Source organism: Haliaeetus albicilla, chromosome 7 (assembly GCF_947461875.1).
Source record: "Haliaeetus albicilla chromosome 7, bHalAlb1.1, whole genome shotgun sequence".
Classification (NCBI taxonomy): domain Eukaryota; kingdom Metazoa; phylum Chordata; class Aves; order Accipitriformes; family Accipitridae; genus Haliaeetus; species Haliaeetus albicilla.
Window position 1 is genome coordinate 20,645,033 of NC_091489.1, and position 21,995 is coordinate 20,667,027.

The following is a 21,995-nucleotide window of genomic DNA, read 5'->3' on the forward strand; positions in this document are numbered from 1 at the left end:
AATTGACAAAGAAGCTACCACATAATCCTTACACTTCCTTTCCTGGCTCTGTACACAAAAACTTTTCTAAAAAAGAAAAAGCAACCTGTCAAAAGTTAGCAAGTCTATAACTACTGTGATTACATTTTGACTGTCAGCAAAAAAGGCAGTTTACCTTTACTGGCTCCAGAGTGGCAGAGAACGCATCCTGCAAGGCACAACACGCAAGCCTCCACATCTCTTCAGTAAAAACAGGCCCTGCTGTCACTAACACATACCTGCAAGGACACGGGAAAATGTTACCATGTTCAAGAATGAACTAGCTAATTCTTATTTGTACTGGGAGAAGGTTGAAAACAGAATAAAAGGCCTACTCAGTAGCTAGCTAATGATAACCAATCTCCTCGGTTGTTACCCTGACCTATTTTTGTAATTACACTGTAGTTTTGACTTTTTTTTCCCCACTTTGTTTTTCCTCTTTAAGTAGGCATCTTGCCAGGACAAGCACAACACACTGTGTAACTCTCTAATGCAGTGCTTATTTTGATTATGTCTGTAATAACCTGAAGACTGTTAAAGGCATTAATTACCTCTAAAGACCTGTGAATTCCAACAGAAAGACCCTTCATTATTTTTCCTAAGGATTATTGACTAACTGCACGTAAGTAATGTACAAGTGCTTTTAATGGGAATCATACACATAGTAATGCCTAAAATCACAGGTTCTGAAGCAGATCAAAAAAAGCAAGAAAAGGTTAGTAAGTCTAAAATTCATTCTTTAAATAAAAAGAGATAGATATATTGTGGACTTCTTTTGATATGTTACCCAACCTAATCAGTCCACAAGTTCTTCAAAGATATAAAGACATCTTTTTTTGAATATGCTAACAGAGTGAACAGACTGTGTTACCTGATACAAGAGCAGCCAACTCTGGAAATAATTTCTGTTGGTTCTGCCACACAGGCTACCAGCAACTTGAAAAGATCTTTCAGCATAGTATTGATCATATTTTCATAACCAATATCTATAAGGAAAAGACACAGACTGGTTTTAACACTATTGCCTTTTCATTATAATTAAACAGTCTTGCTACACTTACTGCTATTCAGAGACTTTGTAAAACCAAATTCTTTTTATGCAGCTATCACTAGAGTTCAATTTTGAAACATGCATCATATCAAACTGAAATAAGAACAATCCTTTTGATGTTAACAATATAAAATGTCTGGACTTAAGTGGTACTGGAGAAACTCTGTTAGATCTTGTTTCTGGTATTATAGTTCTTTATGAACGACGTCTTAGTGTCTTCTTTTGGAAAGTATAATATAGACTGTGATGATTTAATTTTGAAGATAGCCCTGCTCTGAGCAGGAGGCTGGACTAAATAACTTCCGTAGGTTCCTTACAAGTTAATTTTTTCCATAATTCTAAACCCTACAAAGGAAGAAAAAAACCCAGACAGAAAGAAGTTTTCACCCCTCCTCCGCTTATTTTATGCTTGAGCAACCAAAAAGCCATGAAACTATCTCCCCAAGTAGCTATTCAGTAACATGCCACTGGTGACTGTCAGTAGATGTGACAGTACAATGACATACCTGAGTGTATGAAATTTTGAATGTGCTCCACTACGAGTTCACAGGAAAGGCCAATGGCATGCTTGAAATTAGCAGATGCCACATCCCAGTAAGAATGGTCACCATGGCTGCGATGGAGCCAAAGAGACATCGTGGGAAGAAGAAGATGTACAACTGCATAAATGCCAAATCCTGGTCCTTAAAATAAACACAGTGATGGTTGTATATTTTTGCTTACAAAGCCTACACGCACAGTAAATTTGCTAAGTTGTTCGAAGCTTGAGGCCAGGGGTGATGTGAAAGAAAGCAGGTTCTGAAACTTTTTTTTGTGGGATGAGCGGGGCAAGCAGTTTTGGCTCTAGTTGTGAGGTAGTATATGAACATTTAAGCTGACTGTTTACCTGCTGTCTTTCCCAGCAGGTCTACGGGACTATGTAATTTTCTTTTTCCATTTCCTGGACACCAGGCAAACATTTTCTGTGGCTACAACATTGATAGAGTACTGCACCTCTTTATTAGTGCAATAAATGTAAGAGTATGTTGAACATACTCTTACAAGATGTCTTTTGTCAACATAGAACAATGCACTAACTGGAACAACAGAGCATGCTCTAAGAAAATCCCTTTCTACTTGAGAATGTCTCTGTGCAGCTCTAGCATGAGTAACACATTTTACAGAAGTGGTTTAGGATTCTAGGAAGTTTGGGTCAGGGCTCTACTAGCTCACATTTTATCAAGCCCTTTCATTACCAGGTGTCTTGGCAATGTCCCTCAGCAATTCAAAGAGCAGATCCAAAGTAGGAGGCTGGTGCTGACGGGGACAGTTGGATATAGCTGTTGTTAATTCTTCCAGCAGAATAATCCAGACATTGATAAGGCCTACAAGCAACAAAACAAAGATTGAAAGCCATGAGTGAGATACTGCATTGACCACAGGTGGAACTTGCCTTCAGAAAGTGATAGAGGCTAAGAAATTAATTAACTTAAAGATCACAGGTTCTTGCATGTTCACTATTGCCGTGTAACGATTGTGGGCAATAGCAATTTTTAAAATGATGGTCTCCTTTTCCTTCCTTTTTTATTAAGCGTATGTTTTGTCCCATCCTTCCTCCTCCACATACATCTTGTTCTGGTCTTCTTTCTTAGTTTACTACTCCCACTAGTCCAGCTTCTTTAACCTTAGGTGTGTTTTTTTTAATGGGACATTTTACACATCTCACTACCATTGCAAATGCTGCCCAGAATGGATTATACTCATTTAGGTTATGCTTTTAGGTAATGATCCTAATGTGACTAGCCGTAACTTAATTGGCTCTATTTGGTACCCAGATTTGAACAGTAATAATGTCTCATGAAGTATCACCAGGCTGCCACACATGACATCTTTAGATGTTAAGAGGTCACAGATAGAAGAGTATTAAATGTGGATACGACAGAGCTGGACAACTACCAGAACAGCAGTTAGGACACAGGTAGTACTGTGAGTTCATATCTACATTAGCAAACATGCACCCCTGAAAGATTATGGGATACAACTAGTTTTCAGTAGAATTTTGAAGATGGTTAGGAATTGCTGCCCTTTAATTCTTTACAGATTACTTAAGTACTTACTAGTTCCCCATGACATTATGAATGACTAGAAGGATCTTGCGTATTACATTCATAATGCTCCTGCAATGTATAGTGTTATTCCTGAGCTAAGTCTCCTTAAAAGGCTATGGGTTTATTAGGCTAAAATGGATTTTACTTTGGTTCACTAATAATAAGCCCATCTTCTCTGCCACTGGTAGCCATGCTGATGTAGTCTGTGTCTGCATGATGATTGCTGGCTAATTATGTTCCAAAACCAATAAAAAAGGCTGCAAGGGAACTTTGTTTAAGATACACCGAGTTTGCTGACTGCAAGAGTCTTCCTAAGAATCAAGTTAAAAACAGTGAAATCATTACTTAGTAACTGGGTTGCTCATTTATTTATTCACACCACTTCCATGGGGCAGTATATACGGTGACATTTTCACTCCTCTACTTCAACTGTGGTCTAGAAAGTATTTTTGTGTTAGGTGTCAGAAATGCATACTGGTTGTATTATGAATATCAGGATGATAATATTTTATTTAATAATATTTTAATTTTGTCTTGAGAGGGGTTGTATTTTTCTCATATATGAGCTGTATCTTTTCACATAAAGAAGGTGACATGACCTGAACTTCCAAGCTCTGTGTGCGCACATGTGTGCGTAGACAACAGGGAGACAATAAACTATGAAGTTTTTCCCCTCCTTTTTGCTTTCAGCACTTGGCAAAATTTACAGTGACATGTGGAAGAAGCAGTTGATTAATTCCACATTTACTGCTTTCAATGCACTTACCAGTGTCGTCATCAAAGTCAGAAAGGATGCACTCAATACCATCCTCACTGCTGGCTGACTGTTCCTGCACTCTTCGGGGCAAGTTAACCAGCCGGCCACTGAGGAAGATGGGTTTCAAGGGCATTTTATAGATTTTGGCTAACAACTTGAGGGTGGGGAGGAGACAGAGAGAAAAAAAAAAAAAGAGAAGAAAAGGTGAATATATATGTGAAAGTTTGTAAAAGCTATCACATACAACACAGGTACGTAAAATGAAATAAAAGCTATGAAAGCAGCATAATGACAGCATCTGTTCTGTTCATCCAGCAATAGTGTAAATGAAAAACACAACTAGAGGCCAGAAGTCTTCTGTTCATTGACAAGTAAGGGGTCGGGGTGAGAAAGAGAAGGAGAAAAGCAATTTAAATAACACATTTTTGGGAAGGGAGTATGCTCCCTTCTCATTTGTGAAAGACAAATGTTAGTACTTACTGATCGCACCAATGACCTAAGAAGCTCCATTAGCTGTACACAGAGTATTTTTGAGCTCTGAAGGACTAAGTAAATACCAATAAAAGGACCTGTACAGGTTTACTTCAGAGATTCATTGCCTGAATTGTCCATTACACAACAAATACAAATTTTGCAGAATTGTGCTATAGCTGGGATGCTACCAGTATTTCACCAGGCCTTTCTAAAGTAAACCATGTATTTAAAACATACAGACAGGATTTCTTTCTAGTCATTCCTGTTCTTCTTCTACTGGCAAGTTAAAAAGTATAACAAGATAAAAATGGCTGCTTCTTTTAAAGAGGAGAAAATATTTCTGCCTCATTGTGGAGTGGGGTTTGTAAGGATGAGGAAGAGTGATGTGATGCACATATTGTACAGATAGAACACACATTAGATATACATGTACATATTCCCTAAATTTTTTTAGGTGAACAAAATAGGAAGTACAGTTTGATATGTCTGCTGTTTATTATTCTGAGCTGCCTTATTCTCTCCTTCTCCTCTCAGTCCGTGTACTGAATCCACCCATTATCTCTGAATTTAGATATTAAGTCCTTTCAGCTATGGTAATTATCCTTTGTTACGCATTTGTATTTACCCAGAAAAAACATGGCCTGGGTCCAACAAAAAGACCTGCAGGTACTACAGAAATACAAAAAAACATTAGAAAATCAGACAAAAAAATGTCGTAATAACCCTGGATAATAATCTATGCTGTGTGCAAGGAGATCACAGGAAACATGCCAACATTCTAATTGTTAGAGATTTGCCCTGTTTCAGATATGTTTTCATGGTACAGATAAGCTGCTGCTGCTGCTGCAGCATTTTAGAGGGTGTAACCTGTTGCTCTTCTTAAGATCTGAGAATTCTCAGTTTGGTTTTTTTTTTTCTTCTTCATTCCCAATACTGTTTAAATAAGAATGAATGTAGCTTTGAATATGTTACTACCAGGTTTTGAAAATTCACATTTTCCCACATGCTCCTTGGGTCTGAGTGTTTTTATCTCCTCAGTATTCCCACTGTTAGCTGGCCTAGAAGGCATGAGATTCCTTCAGATTGCCACTCTCCATCTGGCAGTGCAGGTTATTACCATCAGGCTTACCACAGATTCTGTCGTGTACATGCAAACCATTGATGCAAAGCCTGGAGGTTAGAACCAGTTCCTAGGCGAGGTTAGTACCTGTATAAGATTGTTCATCATACCTGAGAACATCTCCTGAGGTAATCAAGCGCAGGAAGGCACAAGTCTGTAGATGCAGATCCTGATCCTGGCATACAGTCACCCATCTCCTTACAATCTACTTCCCCTGGGGATAGGAAAGGCAGCATTGGAAAGGACAGAAGAAAAGAAAAAACATAGCATTAGTTTTCCTTTTTCATTCAGTTGTGCCCTAATGTCTGAATAGAATCCAAGAAACATCCTTTGTTTGATCTTATTAGATGACAACCAGATGATTCTCGTACAAACAATACAGTAATATTGGTCATAGTTTATACATGGACTTTCATATGAATAAATACTTTAATAAATACATGCCTATTTAATAACTCTTTAGTAGAGCCTTTGGGAGTTCTTATGATCATACCTTATGGTCACTTGTCACACTGACTCCACTCCATTTTTTTCCATGGGTGTATGAATTAATTACTTACTCATATTCACCCTTTGCTCAGTTAATATACACATTTTTTTCTATGCATTTGCACCCCAGTGCCCTGGAAAACTCTACCACAAGTTCTTCCTTTTAGTTTATTTACTCCTTAAACACACCATTTTATATTTTGTGCTACAATAGTTCCTTCTGCTGTCTAATTCAGGTGTCAAGGTCTCACAGTTTCAAATGTATGTCATCCTCAGGCTCTAGTGTCTCAACATCACAGGTATTACTAACACTGTGGCATCAGCAGACTCCTACTTCTAGGTCAGCTTCACTGAGTGTATTAAATAAGCAGATCAGTTCCAAGGCATCCTGTTGCATAGCTCCTCCGTGAGTAACTCCATTCACTCCAATGTTTTCCCTGTCTCTACAGTCTGTTTTCCTCCACTCTCAGCCAATGTTCTGCCCACCCTAGAATACTTGGCTCATAACCATTTTTCCATTTAGCCAGATACTTCCCATTCAGTGCCAAATCTGAAGCTTTACTAAATGCCTATATACATTAACTTTTTATTGCCTTAAAAGCTATTCCTATCATAAAAACCACAAGATAAATATTAAATCCTTTTATTAAATCCTACTTTATTCTCCTTTCACACATTTATTTGCTTTTCTATACCCTGAACTATTCCCTCCATAATGTATTTTAAAGTCTTGTCTACTATTGAGATCAGCCAAGTCAACCAGTGAAGTTTGAATCCCTCAGTTCTATGTTAAAATGCACATAAATGGTAGTATATTCACTATTGCTCAGTATTGTAGTATCCCATAGTCCTACTACCTTTAATACAAAAAAAGATCTTGCTTTTTGACATGTAACCATAAAGGTGACAAACTTATCTCATGAAAGTAAAAAACCTAAAGAATTACAAGACAGGCTTTTAAGTTCTCCAGAAGGAACATGAGTTCCCTCTACTGGTTCTGGACATGCAAGTTTGTTTCTCTTTTGTAGTAATAATTACAATTCCGGTCCATCATCACAAGTTGAATTCTGCCCCCATTGAAATAAATGGTGAAATAGCTTAATAAGACAAGAGTAACATTAAAGATTACATCTGCTGCAGTTAGGTGCTTCATTTAAATCAGAGTTGCTTACAGACCTAGATACCTTTGTGAATTAATACACATACAAAAAAAAGCGCCCCATTTTACTCCTCTTTACAGGTTTTGCAATTTATGTAAGGGAAAAAAAAAAATCACTGCCACAGTTCAATGAAAAGTGTCAAATTCTAATGATCAAAGCAAGCCAGGAAACATGAACATGGGGGCAGAATGACCCAACACCATTTGCCTTTGTTATGCAGTTTGGTGAAGCACAACAATTACTCCGCAGTGTCACCTTGACTTGACACGCCTGGTCTCCGCTGCCCTCAGTAACACAACAAAAAAACCTAGTCATGGGGACAGAGTGTTGTTAGTTGCAATGCTCATGATCTCATTGAAGGTTCAGCAGGTTTTCAGCATTGCATATGCCAAACTACTGCTGCTGAGGTGGGCAAGGGTAGAAAAGAAGCCGCGTAGCTTTGGCTGCTGAATGTAAAATATACCCTGTTCTGTGGCAGACAATCCATGCTGTCACTGTACAATGCCAGGCTATTCCTGCAATATTCAGGTTTTTGGTTTTTTTTTGTTTTTTTTTTTATTATTTAAATGAATATAAGCAAGTCCTGATGCAAATTAAGATCAAATGAAGCAGACATTTAACAGTGAGATGCATCTTTGCTGCTATAACAACTTGAAGAATTGATAGCATTAAAAATGTTTCTGAAATAATCCCTTGGTCTTTATTTTATTTTTTTTTTTTTAAAGCATTCTGGACTTAATTTCTTCACTGCCTCTCTCTTCCCTACCTTACTACGTATTACATAACTGAATTCTCCTCTTCTGCAGCATCAAGTTTGACATATCATAACTTAATAGGATAAAAGGAAAATAAAAATATTTACCCAGTCCTTTGACAAACTTCATAAGGCACATAATATAACTGGTGGCGGCATTGGCAAAGACCTGGATGCTGTCTGTGTTTAGAAACGCTTCAAAGACATCAAACACTGGAGCCTGGCATTTCCCTGTGGAAATAACAAGATGAGAACTCTTCCCCATGCCCCATAAAGGTGATTTTTCAACAGTTTTTCAACAATTTAACTGAATCTGTAGAATCTTTTCTATTCTGGGCAGACACAGAAATGATCTTAGAAGTAAAACCTTCTCTTGCTCCTGAAGCAACTTGTGTAGCCCTTCACAAGAAGTAATACAGACTCCCTCCTTTGCCTTATTCATGAAAAATATCAGCTTATGTCTTCCCAAATGGTAAAAGCAGGTTTGAGCTCTTGAACACAGCTCAGTAGCTAACACTTCTGTTTGGTGGGGGTTTCTGGTTTAGTTCTTGATAACTGCCAAGATGACAGCAGTCACGCAGAAAACTATTCAGGCTATACAGCAACAAAATAGCCTTGCTTTTCCTAAGTAGATTATCAGTCTTCAAAAGCTGCATACACTTACATTTTATCATTGATCATAACAGATCTGAAAGACGAAATGTAGGAGGAAAACCGTGTTCCTGACACGTGACTTGTAACATTTAAAAATACCTTCTAATGGGGCAAAAGAACAGATTAAAGTGATTTTCCCATATTACCCAGTTTCCATACAAACAAACATGTCTGGGAGGGACGCAAAATCATTCTTACAGCAAACATGGTTTGTAATAGTGCTAGCTATTTGAAGCCTTGTGATTAAGTGCCTGGACGAGCACTTGCCTAGATTATCACTAAGATACCCTGATGTGTAAGAGCAATAGGTTTCACACAGTAAGAAAGACAGTCCACATGAGATGTGGTGGTTGTATAGAGTACGCCTTCCTTTCTCTAGCAGGACGGTGACAAGGGCCCAGCCAAGCTCAGTACTCCTGCACTACTGTTTTTCTCAAAAATATTCAAGCAGGTTTGAAGCATTTCTCTCATTCTACTCATCTGCCAGAATCTAGAGGATAAAAAGTCAGAACAATACCTCTGCTTTCCCTCCCACCCCAGTTATAAACCAGATACTTCAGTACAGTCCTGGAGTATTGCAGTGCCACTGCTAAGTACCACTGTTCAGGTAGGGCATTTAAACATATTGAGTTAGTCATTGTGTCCCCAGGGAATAAGACAGGGCAACAAAAGCACACATAAAACAGTCAGTGCAGTAAGTCCTTACCCATAGAGTATTCTCCTACAAGGTACTCTTTAACCTCTGACTTGCTGCTGCTGTGCACTGTTTCCAGGGCACTGAACAGGGGTCTCCATCCTGACTGGATCTGGGTAGAACACATTTCCACCAACTCTCCTATAGAGGTGACCACCTGCAGACAGTGTAGGAGAGGTTAAAAGAATAAACCAAAAAAACCCCCCTGATACATAGATGAACCTTCAGAAGGAATGAGGATGGCTTTAAACACATTTCTAGATTTCACTAAGTCAGTCCAGATGAATTTTTTTTTTTTTTTTTTTTTTAGATAATAGAAGTTTTATTTAATTGCTTTAAAGCCAGGTGTTCTGTCTCTGTGGTCTACCACAATGCTGGATTGGGTCGGCAGAGCCCTCCTGATCCCTCAAAGATAATTAGGGGGCACCATTTGAAGGGAATTTGGGAAACACTCTCAAGTGGACCAAGTGCACTCTGGAGACCATTCTTCTTTTGGGCATGGTAGGCCAGATACAGACACCCAGTTCAGGGCTGACTTGCCTGGTCTTGGACATCCTCATCACACAGCTCTAGCTGCATGATACGCTCAAAGGGGCGGAAAAGCGCCTCATTAAAGTGAAAATGAGAAGGCTCATTCCAATCCGTCAGCACTTCAGTGAGGATGTCATGGATGAAGGAGACAGCCTTCCGAGACACGTGTCTCTCCTTATGACAGGCAGCCTGCAGGGAAAGGAGGAGTATTAGAGTTTGTCCAAGCAAAAAATTTGATTTTAGTGAGACACTTTTAAGGGAGGTAAGCACTTCATGTTGCTGAACCCTAAAAACGGCTTCACAATTAATGTGACTAGGGACCCTGCTGTGAGGAAAATGGGAGAGTACTGCCATGGAAAAAGATGACTGAGACTCTGAGCTGCTTGAAGTCCCACAGATGCATGAAGGTTTGCTGACAATTCAAAAAGCACAGAGTTAAAAATAAATAAATTAAATAATAAACCCCATAGAACAGAACTCATGTGAAATGTTGTCTTTTGTTTCTACCGTGTGACCATTTTTCCCTTCAAAAAGGTAGTTTCTGCATATATTCACCATATCTATCTATGCATGACCAAATGTCACTTTTTATTTGGCTATTTACGGAACTTCAAGTGAGAAGGTTCTCATCACTTTTGGAAGAGCTATTAAAAAATTAAACACCAGTGAATCTGGATATAAGAGTTGCTCTGTTTTGAGCAACTGTGCAGGTTATGCTAAATTCTGTCCTTTCCCTGATGTTGTTCCTTCCCAGTAATGCCCTCATCTGCACTGAAGTCAACCAAAAAGACTAACCAGCCCTGCATTCTAAAAACATGGGACGTACTTGAGTTTAAACTGGCTTGGGGTGTTCAAAACATGAGAAGCATTTAAATTGATCTCAGGCTGGCATCCAAAGGCAAGTGAGGCACTAGTTTTCAAGATAAAAGGCTGCTAAAGCATACAACAAAACTATTCTCTGCTATTTCTACTTCACTTAGTGGGGTTCCACTGAGACTCCCCAAAGTCTGAACTCTGCTGTAAGATAGTCCACACATTATCTTGAGTCAATGAAATGAAATGCTATGGCAATTTACTGAACAGCTCATCTTAAAACTCCAGAGAAGCATGCTCCCTATAGACCTGGGCAGATGACACCACATACCTCACCAACAGAAAGAAAGGAAGTACTGCACATTTATTCACACCAGTGATACAAATCAAAAAGCTCTGAGAAGTCAAGACACCTGCATTTCACCAGATAAGACTGAAAGTTTGGCTGAGGAAAGGTCATTCGTTATGACTGAAATCCATTATGTGGCTGCTACTGGCATGCCACTGACCAGGGTTCACAAGGAAGGAGGATGAAAGGGAAAAATGTCACCATCTTCCCAGTTGAACTGCCTTTTGTGGGAAAAGAAAGCCTGCATCCTTTTATGGGAAGACTTGCAAGGATGCAGACCTTGACTGGGAAAACAGGTAGACAGAGGAGTTACTTGTAACCTCTTAGGGTGGTTTCAGTTTTTTCACCACAGCCACACAGGAAGTATTGTAGTGCAAAAATCCAACACACTGTCTCTGGACCTGCCCATTTCAGTTATTTAAAAGTGCACTCCTCAGTGGCAATACCACAATATATGACACAGTATATACAGTACCTCAACAGGATTGTAACCATATTTGACAATGTTGAGGGTTGCTATACATGTTAAGAGCTATCAAGCTTTCCCCAGCTTTTTCAGCTTTGCCATCTCTTGCACACATTCCCATTTTCTCTCCCACTCCTACCTCTACAAGGTGAGGTGCCACCAGGCTCCAGCAGCGCATAAGGTGGAGCAATGGGCGAGATTTACTCCTTACAATTCTGAGCATGGCATCACCAAGTCGGAACAAGTGAAGTGCACTTCTCCTGTCCTGGGTAGATTTTACTTCACCTACAAGAAAGTATAAGAAAATAAATGGAAGCTAAGCAACACAGCAGCTCCTCCATCTCTAGATGTCTAAATTGGAATTTAAATCAGGTTAGAAATTATTAGTATTAAGTTGGGGGGGGTGGGCAGGGAGGATGGTGGAAAAAAAAAAAAAGAAAAAAAAAAATCAATGTAAAACACAGCCTATGCCTGTGTAGGTAAAAGAACAGGAGATGGACCCAAGTTTTAAGAACAACTTATTAAACACACTTTATTTTGATTTAAGTAATCATTTTTTTGCAAACATTTTAAAGACAAGGGCTTGGAGAAGTAGTGTAGAAAAGTTAAGCAAGCAGTTAACTGATATTAAGACCCAAAATAGTAGTTTCAAAAACCTTTGGTGACATCTACAGGAAAGAATATAAACTGCAAATTATTTAGTTTTGGTTTGTCCTTTTGTATTTTTTATCAAGCAAAGGATATGAATGTAAGAAAATACTTTTCTGTTCCCCAGCCAGTAATACTTGTTATTTCCTATTGAAAGGGATTAATCTTCCATTGCTCTTACAACATTTGGAAAGCCACTTCAGTCTCTCATTTAAAATATGCTGCTGCTTTTATCTCTAACGAAAGATGTAATCGGGGACATACCACTTTTAATACTAAAAAAAAAGCAATTAATTGCTCTATCCTAATTTTCATTTCATTATTACTAATTACTGTTGATTGACTACTACAGAGATGATAAAAGGATCACTTTATTAAAAATAAAGTGATGAATGTTGAGGCCTGGAGACAAGCAAGAGCAAAAAATGAACAACTGTGTCACATTGAGAAAATGACAAGTAGCACTTCAGGGAGAGGCGAAACCGACTAAATTGGAGACATATACCAGATAAAATCCACATCTGCTACAGGACAGAACTAAACCTGTATGACTAATGTAACTTCTAAAGACACAGTACAACTTTAAGTGAAATATCTTCCTGTGGGACCAATACTTATGCTCTATTTGAGACAATTTACAGGCTTTGTAGTGTAAGGTATATGCTGAACTCTTCTGGGGAAGAGCAAGCAGGACAAATCCCACTGCTTTGTTTAACATTCTCTGGTTGTATGCTTTGTTTGCCATCACCCATTTTCTGAACACTTCTAAGGTTATCCCACTGTCAAATGTCTAACCTAAATACACTGTCTTAGGTCTATGTTCACCCAAGTTTCCTTACTGGATCAGGATCCAAAATGGAGCTGTGATTAAATATCTGTGGATAATTAACACCCCCAAAGTCCAAGAACCAAATGAACATCCTCTGATGTGTTTCATAGCAGGTGTGGATGTGGTCCCTCTCCAAAAAAAGCACTCAACCTTTTCTAAAGACTTTGAATTGCTCCTACAGAAAGATCTTAGACTAAATACTGTGTTTTATTTATACCTTGAAATTTCAATCGGAAAAATTAAAACTGTAAGAATACAAAGCAAGTCCTGTAAGCAGTACGGTTGTATATGAAACACAGAACTCTGTAAGGGATCTTCAGGCAATTTACCTGGCATTGCTAGGGAGTAATCAACCGTATCTGTGACTGAATGGAAAAGCTGGGCCTGAGAAGCCTTCTTGAGCTGGTAAAGGAAGCCTGCCAATGCCATCAAGTTTAACTTGTCAGCAGCATCTTCAAAGAGTCTGTGAGTAAAAGAACAGAATCTAATTGAGAAATTCATGAGATACAGACTTAAATGTGTATGTAAGAGGAAAACGCTTATCTGTACATGGCTGCTATGTGTTGCCTTTGGTGACACACTGGGTTATTGAGGGTTTTTTCATTTATACAGAAAGACTTTGATCCAGAAGCTTTATTAATTAAAGGGTGGAAAGTAGGGTGCTGTAGGACCAGCCAGAACCGTTCCAAGATTCAACTCCAGTACTAAAACAAAAAGTCACTTCTTCAAGGAATCGATGCTTCCCCATTACTGTATCTTAATCCTATAAGCAGTTCATGAACCAGCAATCAAAAAAACAGTGAGAATATGCCCAGTCCTCACAATACAGACCATCATAGCTTCACTGACTTTAGAGTTACACCAGTTTGCTCCATTTGAAGTTACAGTCCCTTACATGAAGAACAAATTAATTTAAGTCTTAGACCTAAAATAGACCTCAGACCTTGCTGTACCTGAATTGCTATTTTGGAATATAAACAAGAGTTGTGATTTTCAGCTGCAATGAGCTCTTAAGGTTTAAGAGTTAAAATCTGTACCCTTAAGCCAGTAAACATGCTTACATAGGAGGTGGGTTCCACAGAGATTACAGTGAAATTTCACATGGTGCAGCCACAAGTTGACACAAATTTGATTTTCTGACATTGCTTTTCATGAAAAACTTTCTATAGTCCTAGGAAACCAGGGATTGAGTCCTAATAACATCCACACTGAAGTACAAGTGCAGAAATCCGACTTGCATTGTTAAAATTACAGTACCTCTATTCTCTAATCCTTGGAACCAAGTTGTATTGTGAGCTTCCTAAATAAAAGGTACTTCCCATGCACAGAGTCAAACTCCTAGAAGCAGTGTCGGTATGCATTATTTTTTTCTCTGAATTTATAAATAACACCCTCCTACGGGCAGAGATCAAGAATGTAAAATGTCAGCTGGAGAAAAAAGGTTATTAGAAGCATGCAAACTCAGGAAATTTTCAACTCTAGCCTGGGCTGCCAAAAGAGTAGCAGAAATAGTGAAAAAGTCTGTGATATGTAAGTCTGCAGTGTGTTGTAGGGACATTTAACCTAGCCGTTCTGTGACCACGCTTGGTGGCCCTTCCTCCTCTGGACATGCTGGGGCAGGCTGACAAGCTGTCCACACAGTCCTGGCACAAGCAGCTGCTTTCTAACCGACACTGGTCCTGTCACTCAATCCCTTCCTGTCAGGACAAGACACCCCTTTATTTTGTCTGCTTTAATGAACACAACAGATTAATTTACACGCAAGCAATAAATCCACCACTCTCAGGATGCACTTGATTTACTTGGCATATTCGCTGTTGCGCAGACATACTCAGCCCAGTACCTGCAAGGCAGGTACTGCAGAGATGCAGAAAACCAGGTCGTTTAGGAAGTGCTGGTTGTGATGCACATGCAGCTCTCTTATGAAACTCAACTGAAGCAAGTGGCTGCAATAGACAAAGATAGGGCCCCACTGAACCACAAAAAGGTCAATTTTGGTCCTGTTTTGAGAACAAGGATTCTGGTTCCTGACAGCGCTGCTTTTACCTGTCAGCTTGTGTGGAGAGCGTGAGAACAGCCTTGGCAGCGCTGTTCCCACACAGCAGGCTGCCTCCACGGAAGTCAAAAGCTCTGCCCTTACTGCTCTCCTTGATGAGTTCCTGGATAGAAACCGGCTGAATGACAGGATTGCTGCTGAGGGTGGTCTCCTGCTCAGGGGTCAGTGCGTGGGGAGACTCCCCAGGCTCAGAGTCTGGATGCAGCCCTCCAGGTGCCTGCTGTGACTGGGTGATGGTAAGGGAAGGCTGGGAGGCACCATCACTGAAGTGGGTGTGCTCCAGTGTGCTGATGTACTCACACACCCTGGGAACAAACAGGAGAAGGAAAAAGATGAAAAAAACCCCCACCCAAACAACAACTCCTCCCACCCCTAATCACCAGGCTCACTGAAGAAACGCTTGGGTCTGTACTCCAGAGGTGACTCAGAAGGATAGTGCAAGTACAGCTCTTGGCTGCCTCACAGCCCCATCACTGTGAGCAGTCAGCTTACATTGAAACCCACTGCCAATTCGCAGGCACCAATTTATACATCTGAACCAGAGATGATGCACAGGACATTTTCCTAAAACCGTAAACAGACAATCTCTAACTCTCCACACATAGATAACCTGTCGTCTTACATCCTTTGGCCTCCCGTGTGCCTAGATAGCAAATAGTTTAGCGGAGGTGCCTGAAAAGCCCTGGGTCTGCCTGAAGTGAGAAGTTCCTGGGTCTGTCACAGTCTTCTGGTAACTTTGAACTTTCTAAGCATTGATTTCACCTCTGAATAGTGGTGGAAAACAGCACTGTCTTTTCTCTTACAGATACTGGCAGTTAATTCACTCTGACACTTTATACAGAACACTCCCAGAGCACATAAAGTCCTTTTCCTCAGTCCGTTATTTTCAGGCAACACGGTATAAATTGTGGGGGTTTTGGGAAAACTGGTGAGTACCTGAACACATGAGGCCAACAGTCCTGATTGTGGCTTCCCATCTCCAGGCCCACGTTAAGGACTGCATCCATACACAAAACATGAGCAGTATGCAGGCAAACTCCCTGCACTTTCCCCATCTGCTCCAGTTTCTGCTCCACTTTCTGTTTCACTGCAGCATAAAAAAATAAAAAAAAACATTAGCTTCTTCAGCTTTTAAACAAACACTGGTTTGTATATAGGGTGGCAGCAAGGGTATGGAGTCTGAAAGCTATAAAAGAACATGGATTTTAGACAAAAAACAAATCAGAGAAACCCATTTCTTCCTAATAAACATAAGGCAGTTTTAAAATTGAAATCTCTTTTGACTGATCTTATATACATGAAAAAAAAAAAAAAAAAAAATCAATGCCAGATTGACACCCTCCACCCCCAGATTCACATCTTGTTGCCCACAGAACAGATGCAGATTGCCAGTGATATTATGTTTCTCTTTGGAGCTGGCTGGCTGGCTGTTTATTTATTTTTACCAAAATCTCCTTTGCTATGGAAAAAAAAAAGAGTCTGCAGATTTCATATCTATTTCCATACAAAAGTTTGTTAACGGATACTCTTGTCAAAGCAAAACTAATCCTGATCTGAGCTACAAGCATTCAGACCTCGTTTTTTTTCCTGAGAATCTCTGAAAAGCTTAGTTTTCATGCTGCACTGGAATAGAAACAAGTTTTGAAGCTTTGCAAGCTTTCATAGAACAGATCTGTTGGCCTCTGGCCACCGCTACTGCCTCCTCTTTGCTTCGGCGTGGCCTGGCCAACTTGCTTCAGTCATATCTAGCAGAGTGGTCAAAAGCTCGTTTGTGCTCAGGCCTATTCAGTTTTGTTTCCTCTACCAAGACACCAAATTTAAGTGCCAAGCAGGGTCATTTGTGCAACACTCTGTTTTGTTATAGGCTTCTTGCCATTAGAAATCAGATGTCATCAGACATTGGAGACAACAATTGACTTTACTGACTTCCACTGGGTTTGAAGTAGTGGTATATGTATAGAACTGCACAAATTTTTACATGTTATAAATATATATTTTTATTCCCACTTCATTTAACATGATTCAGAAACAGTTTTAAATATCTGATGATGACAAAAGACAACCAAGGATGTATACACAAGACAGGGAGAGGGACGCACACTCAGCTTATATTACCACCCAACACCTTAAAACAAAAAAATTTTTCTCTGATGCCCTCTGGTTGTACTAGTATCACAAGGCTTAAAAGGTGCACATTTCAATAATGCTATTGCCTTTTCTGTTCCACTGATTTCAGTCCCATGTAATATACAATTAGTGTGACATAATGTTAAGAATCTAGGACAGCAGGACATGTACTGAAGCCTCCAGACATACATCCCATATGCCTACAAGTGCATGGTGCACAGTAGTGGCATTCCCCTCTTGTCCTTCTGTGTGTAGCAAAGTACTTTCCAGTTGCATGTTTGCAGGCAATGTGAGATAAGGTAGGTAATTTAATCACATAGTTACCTTGAGCTATAGTATCACTGGGCTCTTGGATTTCTTTTTCTTCTTTCTCTTCTTGGACACAGGAGGCAGCAGCCATTTGGGCAAGAGCAGATGCACAGTTAGCAGCAACTCCTGTAAAGCAACAACATTAATTACCTGTTTAACCAGCATCTCCTCCCCAATCCCATGCAATCTCAACAACAGGTTGTGTCAAGGAAAGTCAGCTGGTCTATGCTGTAGGGCAGGTGCGCTCTATGGGGACTCTATGGGGAGTCCTACAGTCCATGTTCCTATCCAAGACTGGAATAGCATGCTGCTTTTCTTTCTCCCAAATTCCTTCAAAGAAAGTTGCCATCCTATTTTATGAGTCTGCCATGACATCCTGCATGCAGCAGTACCTAGGGCACAGCTCAGCCGGGCTGCCCTCCTCAGTCCATCCAGGCTCACGCAGATGGAGTCCCTCTCCTTTTGGTTCTGCTCCTTGGCTCCTTCTGCTCCCAAGATGAAGGCGAGCCCCTTGGAGCTGCCTGCCATGCGGCCAGTCAGTGGTGTGGACAAAGTGTCAATCAAGTTCTTCCAACAGCCGATTAAAAGGTATCGGGCAAAAGCAACTCCTGGAGTGAGAAATGCATTACTACTACTACTAGAAAATGACACAACAGTAGCTTTATCATCAGTAGTAAAAGACCAAGTCATATTTGTCCTCTGTATGCTGGACTACCAATTCATGTGTAGGATGTACTGACATACTTCTCTCAACCCTTAAATTGTTGTTCTAAAACACAATTTATCTGAATAGTCTTATTGTACATAACAACCCACTGCTGGTAAATACACTTGGGCTTATAATACAGTCTTAATACCTGCAACAACAGAATCATCTGTCTTCCGGTTTTGGGAAAGAGGAGATTGAGTTGAAGCAGATGCCATCAATTGGCCACCAATTGCACTGCTTCCCAGGCCATCAATGTCTGCCAGAACATTAAAAAACAACAGATTACTATTCGACACACAGATGGTATAAGGAAAGCATCTCCTACTGGCTCTTTGTTCAAATAAGTACTAGCACTCCTGACTTTTCAGATATGCTTTTTAGTTGCTCTCTTCTGAAGCCTTGCCATAAACATGAGCCGTGGCATCTTAGGCTTTGCCCAGTATAACCAACACTTTCTTGAAGAGGGGAAATATCCCACTCAACAGCCCCCCCCCTCCCTGACAAAGTTACACAGTCAGCAGGACTCTTAGCAAAGATTTCATGGTATTTCTTACAGTTCAGAACTTCCCATACCCTTAAATCTCCACAATTCTTAGTATATAACCTTTCAAAACTTGCTAAATTCTGTATCTAGCTGTTCCCAGACCTCAGTCTGAGTCCTGAAGTTGCACTGGGATCCTATGTCCTAAATGCAATTTTTAGTAGACCTATGTAGGTTCAATCTCAACAAAAGAAATACAACTCTTTCTCCAACACAACAAAAGACCAGCTTCTCACAGAGAGTTTAATGTTAGGGATGTCAGGTTGTATTTCCTTTCTAGCAGCCCCTGTGTGTCTGTCTCTTCTCCCCATACTTCACAGCTATTGTTTTTCCAAAGTGTTTTTTTCAGCTTCCCATCTCAATAGCTAAAAGCAACACTGAGCTCAATACAATCAGCAAAAAACTTTCAGAGTAGTGCCCTTTGATTACCAGTTAATGGCTCAGCTGAAGCCAGTGTTCTCCCTGCATACACTGTTTTAATTTACCTCTTTGTAATCATACAGTATACACATTCAAGCAGACAGTGCATTTTATATGAATACATAGACATCCTGCTGCCTTTCAGCCGATACAATTTGGTTTTTTCCCTCAAATGAAGCTAAAGATTGTTTTTAAGCATTTGTTAGAGATGCTCCAGATTTTCAGCTTCTCTCTAGCACCATTTGGCATATCCCTGGCATAGCACAAATCTGAACCAAGGGGAGTCCAATCTGTGGACAGCTTCCAGGATCAGACGCCACCGTTTATATTTGTACTGCACCACAGGCACACTGAAATGGCTTTGCTATGACATCAAGCAAGCAGCAGCCTTACCACTTATCATTAACAGGTACCAAGTCTACCAGAACTGAAGCTGACAGAATTAAGAGATGTTTTGGTTCAATGAACAAACCTACTCTCCCTGTCTCCCAGGGACAGTTTGTCTTTAATCCCATGCTTCAAAAGCTTTCTGTCTGATCCAAAACAAACACTTAAGTACCTGCCACAGTTAAGTCTGATTCCTTCTCTACTGGTTATTTTGTGAAACACCATGTGTTGCATGATGACATGCTGTTCTGTATGTAATGCAATGAAGCAGCGCGTTATTGTAGCTTGTTTTAGACATGTGTTTGGAAGTTAGCCTTGCCACTGTAACGTAGTACTGACCAGTCAGCATGGTGATAAGTGGAAGGCTGTGCTCTTCAGGGCTTCCCCAGTATCCAGCTTCCCCCAGCATGTTCCTTTCTAGTACTTGGTGGTACAGTTCTTCAACCCAGGCCTGTGAAAATACCATCAACACCCCGCTGGACTGGACCTGCTTCATGAACTCCTTCTGCAGAGAACCATAAAAGCCAGATGTAAGACAAAAGTAAGCCCTACAGCATGAGTTTCAGCCCCTAAATCTACTCCTAAGCATAAGGGAATGCAGCAGTAGAAATGAAGTTATGCAAAAATAAGAATTAACAGAGGATCGCAGTGTCTCTCTATAGCAGAGAATGGCATGAATAAGGAGCTTTCCCTTCTCTTATTGCAGTTCATGCAAGATGCAAATCATAATGACAGTTCTTGCACAGTGACAATGGGACATACTGATCTCTCACTATTTCCACAAGGTAGGGGTCTCAAATCCAACAAAAAGAAGTTGTGGCACCTAATGCTGCCTGTCCAGCAATGGGGCCCTTCTGCATTGAACAGTCACCACAGATGAACTGGGGTCCACTTAGATATCTGAACTATTTTCAACAATACTTAGGTCATGCTCAGGCCTGTTGTGCACAGTGCTCCCCCTAGAGAAGGTTCACAGATTTGCTCTCACAGGTGCTGAAGAACATACCAGAACTGACAACGATGTTAAAACCCACTTGTTTCTGACATCTTCTGGAATATAAATTCTCTTACATGGGAAGCTCAGCAATAATGGTATATTTTGACAGAATTTTTTTGTTTTTTTCATTTTTTGGTTCCATATATCCCTGATTTTTTTATTTTTAGGAAAACTCTGAAACAACTTCTCTTGGGCATCTTAGTCGAAAAAACATAGATTCATATTTTATAACTCTTGCAGCCTTCAAAACAATTTTTAAAAAGCCCATGAATCTAAGGAATCCCAGGTGCCACAAAAATCATAGAATCATAGAATGGTTTGGGTTGGAAGGGACCTTAAAAATCATCTAGTGACAACCCCCCTGCCATGGGCAGGGCCACCTTCCACTAGACCAGGTTGCTCAAAGCCCCATCCAACCTGGCCTTGAACACTGCCAGGGATGGGGCATCCACAACTTCTCTGGGCAACCTCTTCCAGTGCCTCACCATCCTCACAGTAAAGAGCTTCCTTACATTTAATCTAAATCTTCCCTCCTGCAGTTTAAAGCCATTATCCCTTGTCCCATCACTACATGCCCTTGTAAAAAGTCCCTCTCCAGCTTTCTTGTAGGCCCCCGTTAGGTACTGGAAGGCTGCTGTAAGGTGTCCCCAGAGCCTTCTCTTCTCCAGGCTGAACAACCCCAACTCTTCACAGGAGATGTGCTCCAGCCCTCTGATCATCTTCATGGCCCTCCTCTGGACTTGCTCCAAGAGGTCCATGTCCTTCTTATTTTGGGGGCTCCAGAGCTGAATGCAGTGCTCCAGGTGGGGTCTCACGAGAATGGAGTAGAGGGACAGAATCACCTCCCTCAACCTGCTGGTCACACTTCTCTTGATGCAGCCCAGGATACGGTTGGCTTTCTGGGCTGCGAGCGCACATCGCTGGCTCATATTCAGTCTTTCATCCACTAACACCCCCAAGTCCTTCTCCTCAGGACTGCTCTCAATCCACTCATCACCCAGCCTGTATTTGTGCTTGCGATTACCCCGACCCATGTGCAGGACCTTGCACTTGGCCTTGTTGAACTTCATGAGGTTCATACAGGCCCACCTCTCACACCTGTCAAGGTCCCTCTGGATGGCATCCCATCCCTCCAGCGTGTCAACCGCACCACACAGCTTGGTGTTGTCAGCAAACTTGCTGAGGGTGCACTCAGTCCCACTGTCCACGTAGCCAACAAAGATGTTAAACAGTGCCAGTCCCAATACCAGCCCCTGAGGAATGTCACTCATCAGTTCATATGACTAAAACCTAATTATTTTTCACTCAATCTTCTCATGTCTTCATCTGCGTAAATACAAATCAAGTATTAAGCAAGAATTTGTTGTTATGCTCAAAAGTAGTTGCAAGATGAAGGTATGTCCCTTGATAATGTGCGTGAACAATACTTGCTGTTATCACATGATGCTAATGAAGATCTCTTCTGAAGATAGAGTATCCATCAGAATGACTGCTACTTTAATGATAATCAGTAAGCAGCATTCATTCCCCCCCAAATTACAGAGAAGCTGTGTAA

The 21,995-nt window shown here is 40.5% G+C and overlaps 1 protein-coding gene across 6 annotated transcripts in view; it reads right to left on the bottom strand.

Annotated features, from left to right (window-relative positions):
- Nucleotides 1-21,995, bottom strand: part of ARFGEF3 (ARFGEF family member 3) — a 98,297-nt gene that overhangs the window by 15,117 nt on the left and 61,185 nt on the right. For all 6 annotated transcript variants that reach the window (XM_069787214.1, XM_069787212.1, XM_069787217.1 and 3 more), the window contains 17 exons: nucleotides 19,783-19,948; nucleotides 18,244-18,351; nucleotides 17,779-17,994; nucleotides 17,402-17,512; nucleotides 15,887-16,037; nucleotides 14,941-15,255; nucleotides 13,224-13,357; nucleotides 11,557-11,702; nucleotides 9,799-9,978; nucleotides 9,271-9,415; nucleotides 8,019-8,141; nucleotides 5,618-5,721; nucleotides 3,923-4,067; nucleotides 2,305-2,433; nucleotides 1,576-1,752; nucleotides 890-1,004; nucleotides 155-257 (listed from right to left, as the gene is read on the bottom strand). In XM_069787214.1, coding sequence (XP_069643315.1) covers nucleotides 155-257; nucleotides 890-1,004; nucleotides 1,576-1,752; nucleotides 2,305-2,433; nucleotides 3,923-4,067; nucleotides 5,618-5,721; nucleotides 8,019-8,141; nucleotides 9,271-9,415; nucleotides 9,799-9,978; nucleotides 11,557-11,702; nucleotides 13,224-13,357; nucleotides 14,941-15,255; nucleotides 15,887-16,037; nucleotides 17,402-17,512; nucleotides 17,779-17,994; nucleotides 18,244-18,351; nucleotides 19,783-19,948 — 2,568 coding nt within the window. The remainder of the gene's footprint in view (nucleotides 1-154; nucleotides 258-889; nucleotides 1,005-1,575; nucleotides 1,753-2,304; nucleotides 2,434-3,922; nucleotides 4,068-5,617; nucleotides 5,722-8,018; nucleotides 8,142-9,270; nucleotides 9,416-9,798; nucleotides 9,979-11,556; nucleotides 11,703-13,223; nucleotides 13,358-14,940; nucleotides 15,256-15,886; nucleotides 16,038-17,401; nucleotides 17,513-17,778; nucleotides 17,995-18,243; nucleotides 18,352-19,782; nucleotides 19,949-21,995) is intronic.